This window comes from Belonocnema kinseyi, chromosome 3, assembly GCF_010883055.1.
Source record: "Belonocnema kinseyi isolate 2016_QV_RU_SX_M_011 chromosome 3, B_treatae_v1, whole genome shotgun sequence".
NCBI lineage: Eukaryota > Metazoa > Arthropoda > Insecta > Hymenoptera > Cynipidae > Belonocnema > Belonocnema kinseyi.
The window spans coordinates 142,329,055-142,338,139 of record NC_046659.1 but is presented as its reverse complement, the minus strand read 5'-3'; the positions used below and the strand labels follow the sequence as shown (position 1 = coordinate 142,338,139).

At 22.2% G+C, this 9,085-nt stretch overlaps 1 protein-coding gene across 1 annotated transcript in view; it reads left to right on the top strand.

Annotated features, from left to right (window-relative positions):
• LOC117170047 (major facilitator superfamily domain-containing protein 12-like) overlaps positions 1-9,085 on the top strand; it is a 48,368-nt gene that overhangs the window by 17,283 nt on the left and 22,000 nt on the right. The window contains exons 3-4 of the mRNA XM_033356566.1: positions 789-996; positions 8,301-8,512. Coding sequence (XP_033212457.1) covers positions 789-996; positions 8,301-8,512 — 420 coding nt within the window. The remainder of the gene's footprint in view (positions 1-788; positions 997-8,300; positions 8,513-9,085) is intronic.

Here is a 9,085-nt window from a genome sequence, read left to right as displayed (position 1 = left end):
GGGTTTTTTTTAAATTCCAAGAAATTTTCTTGTGCTTTAAAAAGTTTCAAGGGGTTTCAAAAAATTGCAACGTTTTTTAAAATATTTTAGGGAAATTGAAAACACTTTAAGGCATTTTCTAAAGAATTTTCAATAGATTTCGTTAATTTAATGGGATTCCAAAGTATGTTGAATATTTTGGTGTAATTTAAAAGATTTCCGGGCATTATAAAGAACTTTTAGAAATTTTCTTGAGCTCTTTGAGGGTTTTTAAAAATATGCCACGGAATTTTTAATTGACTAGTAATTTGAAGTAAATATCAAATTTGATAGATTTTATAATATTTTAATGGATTTCAAATTTTTTTCTATTCATTTGAATCAATTTGGAATTCGCCCTAAATTTCCTAAAGTTTCCATCAAATTCTGTTAAATGCCTTCAAATATTTTTTAAATCATTACAAACCTTCAATCTTTATGAATTTCATCGAATTCTCTTTGGTTGGCTTAAATTCCTCTAAATTCACTCAAATTTTACTGAATTAATGCCCAGATAATAATAAAAAATTTATAAATTTAAATTAAAATGTTTTAATTCTACTTATAAAAAGATTCTATGTCAAGAATGTTACATGTTTACAATTTTGGTCTTTAAATATAAATGTTCAGAGAAAATGAAAAATTAGGGAGGGAAATCTGGAGGAAATTTTAGGGAATTATGAAAATGAAGTTTTGCGGCCACCCTGTATAAATAATTTAATTATTCCACAATCAAATAAATCCATTCAATCTATTTTTTTCTTTCGCAGGTACGATTTGCGTTATTTTTGCATTTCCATTTATATTTTCCCCCTGTATTGAATGTCAACACGCACACAAATGGTCACAGTTAATATACTACGCAGCATTCGTGGTAGTTTTTCAATTCGGATGGGCTTCCGTTCAAATATCGCATTTATCTTTGATTCCTGATCTTACACCCACGGAACATGAAAGAACGCAACTTACAGCAATTCGGTTAGTGAGAAAAAAAATCATATTTTCTGTCATTATTAATAATAAGTAGGTTATTTAAATTTCGCGGGAAAATATATCACTTCAAATTGAAGAGGGCGCTTAATTTAAATGGTAAAAGAAGTCAAAGTAATCTAAAACATATTATAATCATTAAAGAGTGCTAAAAAGATGAATCTTGAATAAAAAATATGAGCTTTTAACAACATAGTTTGTTGAATTTTCAACCCAAAAGATTAATTTTCTAACAAAATTAGGATCGATAAAATTTCAGAATAGTAAATGTTCAATCAAACAAAAAACGAATTTTCAACACAATAGTTTTTTTCATAAAAAAAAAAAAATTTAAACAAAAATAGTTAATTTAGTTAAAAAAATGAATTCTAGAATAGTTTAGCTAATATCTAATATTTATCTAATTTTTATAAATTGTTTATCTAATATTTACAGTTAGAAAAGTAAATTCAGAAAAAACGAGTTTTCAGCTAAATTAATTAATTTTCAACTAAAAATATAAATTTTCAACTAAAAAGAAACGAATTTTCAGTCTGAGAAATTAATTTTTAATCACAGTGATGAATCTTCAACCAACAATTTTCCACCAGCAAAAAAAACTCATTTTCAACCAAAAAATGTTTCATTCAAAAAATGATTTTTGAATGAATAATAGTTAATTCAGGTAAAACATTTAATTTAAAAAAATGAATTCTCAACAAAATAATTGAATTTTTAACCCAAAAGATGAAATTTCTACCTAAAAGATGCAATTTCAATAAAATTTATAAATTTTTAACTAAAAAAAAATGTACTTTTGTACATTTGTATTTTTAACTAAAAAGAAACGAATTTTCAGTCAAAGAAATTAATTCTTAATCATTGAAGAATCTTCAACCAAAAATGTGAATATTTAACTAAATGTTAGTTGAATTTTCAACACAATAGATTAATTTGAATTTAAAAAAACTAATTTACAACAAGGGACATGAATTTTCAACTAAAAAAATATAATTTTCAACCAAAATTAGAATAGTTGAAATTTTAAAAAAAGAAACGTTCAATCAAAAAAAAAAAAGAAAGAATCTTCAACGAAATATATTTTTTTTTTCATCCAAAAAATGAATTTTCAATCAAAAATAGTTAATTCAGTTAAACATTTAATTTAATAAAAAATTCTCAACAAAATAATTGAATTTTTAACCCAAAAGATGAACTTTCTACCTAAAAGATACAGTTTCAATAAAGTTTATAAATTTGTAACTAACAAAGATAAATTCACAAACCAAAACTAGAATATTTCAATTTACAGTTAGAAAAGTAAATTTAAAAAGCCGAGTTTTCAGTAAAGTTAATTTTCAACCGAAAATAATAATTTTCAAGAAAAAATGAAATAATTACATTTTCAGCTAAAAAACTTAGTTTTCAACTAAAAAGAAATGAATTTTCAGTCAAAAAAATTAATTTTTAATCGCAATGATGAATCTTTAACCAAAAATATGAATATTTAACCAAGTGGTTAGTTGAATTTTCAACCTAAAAGATTAATTTTCTACCGCAAAAAACAAGCTAATTGTAGAAAATGAAATGTTCAACCAAAAAAGGATCGAATTTTGAACAAAATAGTTTGTCTTTTATTCAAAAGAACGATTTTTCTAACAAAAGTGGAAAAATTAAATTTTCAATTAAAACAATCAATTTTCAACAAAAAAATTCAATTTTAAAGCTCAAAAATGATTGTATTGCCAAAAAAGATACTGTTTCAATCAAATATGTTAATTTTCAACTAAAAAAAATAAAATTACAAACCAAAACTAGACTATTTCAATTTACAGTTAGAAAAGTAAATTGAACCAAACGAGTTTTTACCGAAATTAATTTATTTTCAACTAAAAATATTAATTTTTAAGCATAAATGGAATAGTTACATTTTTAGTTCCAAAAATTAAGTTTCAAATAAAAGGAAACAAATTTTCAGTCTAAGAAATTATTTTATAACCACATTGATGAATCTTCAACCAAAAATATGAATATTTAACCAAATGGGTGTTTCAACTTTCAACCCAAAAGATAAATTTTCTACCAAAAAAAAAGTTAATTTTCATCTAAAAAAGATCATTTTCAGCCAAAATTAGAATAGTTAAAATTTTAGAAAAATAAACATTGAACAAAAAAAAAAAATAATAATTTTCAAGAAAATAATTTTTTTTCTCCCAAAAAATGATTTTTTAAATAAAAGTAGTTAATTCAGTTAAAACGTTTAATTAAAAAAAATTAATTCTCAACAAAATAATTCAATTTTAAACCCCAGATATGAGTTTTCTACAAAAAATATACAGCATCAATAAACTATATAAATTTTCAATTAAAAAAGATAAATTTGCAAAATAAAACTAGAATATTTCAATTTACAGTTAGAAAAGTAAATAAAAAAAACGAGTTTTCAGCCAAATTTAGTTTCCAAACAAAAATATAAATTTTAAAGCGAAAATGGAATTGTTACATCTTTAGTTAAAACAATTAATTTTGTACTAAAAAGACACGAATTTTCAATCGATGAAATTAATTTTTAATCACAATGATGAATCTTTAACCAAAAATAGACATTTTTTGACAAAATATTTGAAATTTTAACTAAACATTTAAAAAAAAATAATAAATAAATAAATGCTTAACAAAAAATAGAGTAGTCAAATTTTCTACAAAAGAGAACATTTTTTAACGAAAAAGATTACGTTTCTATCAAAAAAGGTCAATTTTCCACATAAAATGGTATAGCAAAAATTCTACAAAAAAAAAACGGATTTACAACAAATAAATGAATGTACGTCTAAAACAGATAAATTTCGAATTACAAATAGAATTATTAAATTTTCTGTAAAAAAATTAATTTTCAATTAAATAAATGAAAATTTTCAACGAAATAGTATAATTTTCAACCAAGAAGATTAAATTTCTATAAAAAAGGACCAATTTCCAACAAAAAATGGAACAGTTACATTTACAGTTAAAAAATCATCTATTTTCGTAAAAATTATTCTTTCTTGAACAAAATTGCAAACTCTTTGCTTAAAAATTTAACAATTTTGTTAAAAAATTCTTAGTTTACGTTAAAAATTCCTCATTTCCTAGAAAATTAACTTCTCATATTTTTGTGTCAAAAAGTCAAAATAAAATATTTTTTGGACGAAAATTCAAATCTTTTTTTATTATCGAAAATTTTCCCTTTTCATTTAAAAATTAAATTAAATTTTCTTTGCAAATTTTGGGTAAAACACTTTGTCAAGAAATAATTTTTTTGTAGAAGATTTACATTTTCAGTTCCAAATTCTTCTCTTTTGTTGAAGGTTTAACTATCTTCTTGAAGGTTACTTTTTTTTGTAATTAATTTTTTTAATTGAAAATTTAACAATTCTACTTTTGGATAAAAATTTATATTTTTTTAGTTAAAAATTAAACTATTTGGTTGAAAATTCGTTCATTTAATTATACAAAAATAATTCCTTGGTTTGACAAGTACTCTTTTTGCATGAAAATTACATTTCCGTTAAGGATTCATCTTTTTGGTTAATAATTCAACTACCAGGTTGAAAACTAAAATTTCGTTAAATATTAATTTTTTTTAAAGATTCATCATTTTATTTGGAAATTTTTCTCTTTAGTTAAAAATTAGTTTTTGTTTTGAAAATTAATTTTTTTACCAAATAATTGAATTGTTGAGAAATATGTTCTTTTCAACTAAGAAAGATGAATTTTTAAGATGCAATTTCAATCAGAAGAAAGAATTTTTCATCAAAGTAGATGAATTTTTAACAAAATAGTTGAAACTTTATGCAAAAAAAACATTTTGGAAGACAGTTAAGTTTTCAGAAAAAAGTTGTCAATCCAAAATAATCAATTTTTTATCCAAAAAGACGAATGTTCAACAAAAATCTTATATTTTCTATAAAAAAACAAGAACTTTAACAAGAGCTAAAATCGTTAGTTAAAATTTTTTTTATTATTATTGAAGATTCATTATTTTTAGTTCAAAATGTATCTTTTTAGTTTTAAATTCAACAATTTCAGTTAATATTAGTAGAAAAGTTATCACTTTGTTTGAAAATTCTTTTGCTTTTCAATAATTTTTTTTAACTTAAATCTCTTTGGTCGAAGATGAAACTATTTTATTAAACATTCTTTTTTTTTATATATAATTTTTTCAACTTGAAGCTTAATTGTTCCAATATAATTGAAAATTCAAGTATTTTTCTAAAAATTCATCTCATTTGTTGAAGGTTTAACTATTTTCTTGAAAGTGAGTTATTTTAATCAATATTTTTAATTGAATATTTAACCATTCTATTTCTGGCTAAAAATTGATATTTCTAAATTAAAAATTAATCTATTTGGTTGAAAATTCGTCCTTTTTGGTAGAAAAGGATAGTTTTCTTCGTTTGACAATCACTCTTTCAGCTTGAAAATTAAACATTTGTTGAAAATCATTCTTTTTTTTAATTTCAACTACTACTTCTTTCGTTAAAATCTCTTTAGATATTCATTTTTTTTTCTTTTGAAACATCGTCATTTTATTTGGAAATTTTTCTCTGTTTAAAAATTAGTTTTTGTTTTGAAAATTCATTTTTTAACAAAATAATTGAATTTTCAAGAAATAGATCTTTTTCAATCCAAAATGATTAATTTTTTCATCAAAAAAGTTCATCTTTTTGGTTTAAAGTTCAGCAATAACAGTGAATTTTAGTAGAAATTTCATCACTTTGTTTGAAAATTATTTTTCTCTAGAATAATTTTTTTGAACTCAAATCTTAACCTCCATTTTATTTGAAAAATCAAGTACTTCTTTTTGGTTAAAAATCAAACTTTTTTTTTCCTAATTCAACTAATGATTGAATTGAATTGATTGAAGATGAAACTATTTGATTGAAAATTCTTTTTTTTTATCAATTTTTTCAACTTGAAGCTTAATTGTTATTATAGTTGAAAATTCAAGTATTTCTCTGAAAATTTATGTATTTTGTTCAAAATCGTATTTTTTAAAAGAAAATTTATTCCTTTCCTTGAAAATTCAATTATTCCAGTTAAAAACTCGTAACTTCATTTAAAATATCATCACTTTGATTGAAAATTTCACTATTTTGCTGAAAATTCTTTTTTTTAATTAATTTTTTTTACTTAGAGCTTAACTGTTCTTTTTTAGTTACAAACACAATTATTTGGTTGAAAATTCCTTTTTTATTAATTAAACTGTTTATTATTTTTTTAAAAACTACTTTATTGAACGATGAACTACTTTTTTTAAAATTAATTTTGTTGGTCAAAGTTGCATAGCCTTGATTGTAAATTTGACTATTTTGTTAAATATTTTTCTTTTTGGTAGAAAATTAATCTTTTTCCTTGAAAATTCAACTATTTGGTTAAAAATTCACCTATCTTGTGAACATCCAATATTTTTACTTAAAATATTAAAAATTTGAAGCATTTATATTTAAATTTAATATTAATACTTTCATTAATTTTATTTTAACAAATTTATTTATGAAATTAATCATTTAGGAAATATTTGAAATTGGTATTGGGAATGGTTAAACTACGATTCGCCACCTGGTGACAAAAATCTGAACCAGAAATAATAGGTTTAATTTTAAAGATGCACTTTATTAAAATTTTATAAAGTTATGACATTTTATAAAGTAAAAAAAAATATTTTCTCACAGAAATATTTTTCTAAAAAAAAACAATTATTGTTCTATTTATTGTGATTTTCAAAAGATTACAAATTTAAATGATTTGAATAAAAAATTATCTTATGAGACCGGGAAATGACAGTGAATTTATTTTTTTGACCGGAAATTTTACAAATTTATAGTAAAAAATTTTCCACTTTAACCAATTTTTAATTTTAGTTTTTAATTGTTATGTGTAAATTTTATTTTAAAGAATTTTAAAATGCAGTTTTAAAGACTTAAGCCATTAAAATTTAGAAGCGTTTGAAATCAAAGATTTCAGATAAAAATTATTTTTAGTTGATCAACTGTCAATAAAAATTAAAAGTGATTTTTAAAATTGAACTGCTCTTTAAGATTTAAAAACAAATGTCAACGCTCAATTGAAACTTTATAAATTATTTGGAATTTGAACATAACTTCAAAATAATATATTCATATATTCATATATTCACCAATTATTTTAGTCTAAAATATTAAATTTTTAAACCATTCAATTAAAAAATGTTTAAGTAAGAGGAATAAAAATGGCTTAATATTCAGAAATATCTGACTGTCCAAAATCAGAATTGTAGTTAAATATTAAAAACTAAATTTTGAACGTTTCATTTTAATTGTTCAATTAAAAAAAAAAAAATTATAGCCCACAGCTTAATTTAAAACAAAATATAGATTTTGGCAGGTTTCAAACAAAACATTTAAAAGCTTTTTAAGAATTTTGAATGACTTCAGAAGGTCAGAAAACATTTCCTATGAAAATTGAAAATGATTTTCATTTTGAAAATATAATTTCGAGTGATTATTCAAAAAGATTTACAAAATTATCAAAAATGAATATGGAAGATGTTAAGAAAATATGTTTAATTTGGCAGAATTAAAAAAAAGTTGGATTAATTTTAAAAAATGTTTAAATGTTCTGAAATAATTTCAAAAATAATAAAACATTTGAAGAAAAAAATGTAAACAACATGCAGATGTTTCAATATTTTCAAATAAAATTTGGAAGCATTTTCAGGATTTTTTAACCATTTCAAATATAAATCATTTAACTTTTAATTTAAGAAGTGTTCAGTTTATAAACAAAAATGTAATCATTCATTTTTTATGTGTCTGGCTTAAAATTGCTTTAAATGATATAATTTCCAAATTTTTTAAAATTTATTGATTGATTCTTCAATTTAGACCTTAGTGCTTTTATTTGCAGCTCAGTTTTTATTCAGTCAAATGGAAAATTTGTTAGCTTTAGAGTTCGTTTTTTTAAATTTCATTGATCATGAAAAATGTTTGCGAATCGGGAAAAACCCTACTCTTTCTAGTTCCAGTTTTCGACACCAGGTGGCGAAATGGTAGACCACAATTCTCAATAATAAAAAATATTTTTCAAAGCGTCTCATTTTCTAATATCTTGAATTTTTCTTTATGATTCTTAAAAAATGAATCGAAACTTTATAGAAAAGGGTGAAAAGGTAAAAATTTGTTTCAGATTCTCGATTTTAGGTATTTTACGGGAGTTTTCAAATTTGAGAGGGAAAAAAGGGAATTAGGTGAATTAGGGGATTATTTATTAATTAATTTTTTCTCCTTTTATAGGTACAGTTTTACTGTATTCGCAAACGTCCTCGTTTACTGTATTTTCTGGGCTGTACTGCACGTAACGAGCGAAGACGCTTCTAATAATCAAATCGGACCGAGTGATGTTGGCAAATTTCAAAATATTGTTCTTATTGGAATGTCTGTTGGTGTTGTTACCTCGGTAATATTTCATGTAGTCGTTAAGGAAGAACATTCCGGCGCTGTTACAGGTAATTAGAACTTTAAAATATGAATTTATATTTTTTTTAAATACAAGAAGTGTCAAATTTTTAAAGATAATCAAAAAAGAAGTATCGACTTAATAAAAATAAATTTTGAAGTTAAACATTTTTTTAGCAATAAACATTCAGCTTGAATAACTCCCAATATGGGTAGTGAATATTTCTTTGTGAATTATTAAAAATGATTTCTTAAACAAATATGGGAATAAATTCTAAGATTTTAAGCCTAAAAGATGAATTAAAAAAAACTGTTGAAGTATCAACCTAAAAAGTTGAATTTTCAACAGAAAAGATAATTTTCTACAAAGAGTATCAAATGATAGAGATTAAATCTCAATAAAAAAATATTAAATTTTCAACGAAATAGTTCAATTTTCAAGCCAGAAGGACAATTCGATTAGAAGGTAGTTGAATTTTCAGCCTAGAAAGTTAAATTTTAACAAATAGATCGTTTCCAAACAATAAATATAATTTTTTATCGAAATAGTTGAATTTTCAAAAAAAAAAAATGTAATTTTTCAGTATATGATTGAAATTTCAGGCCGAAATGACGATTTTTTT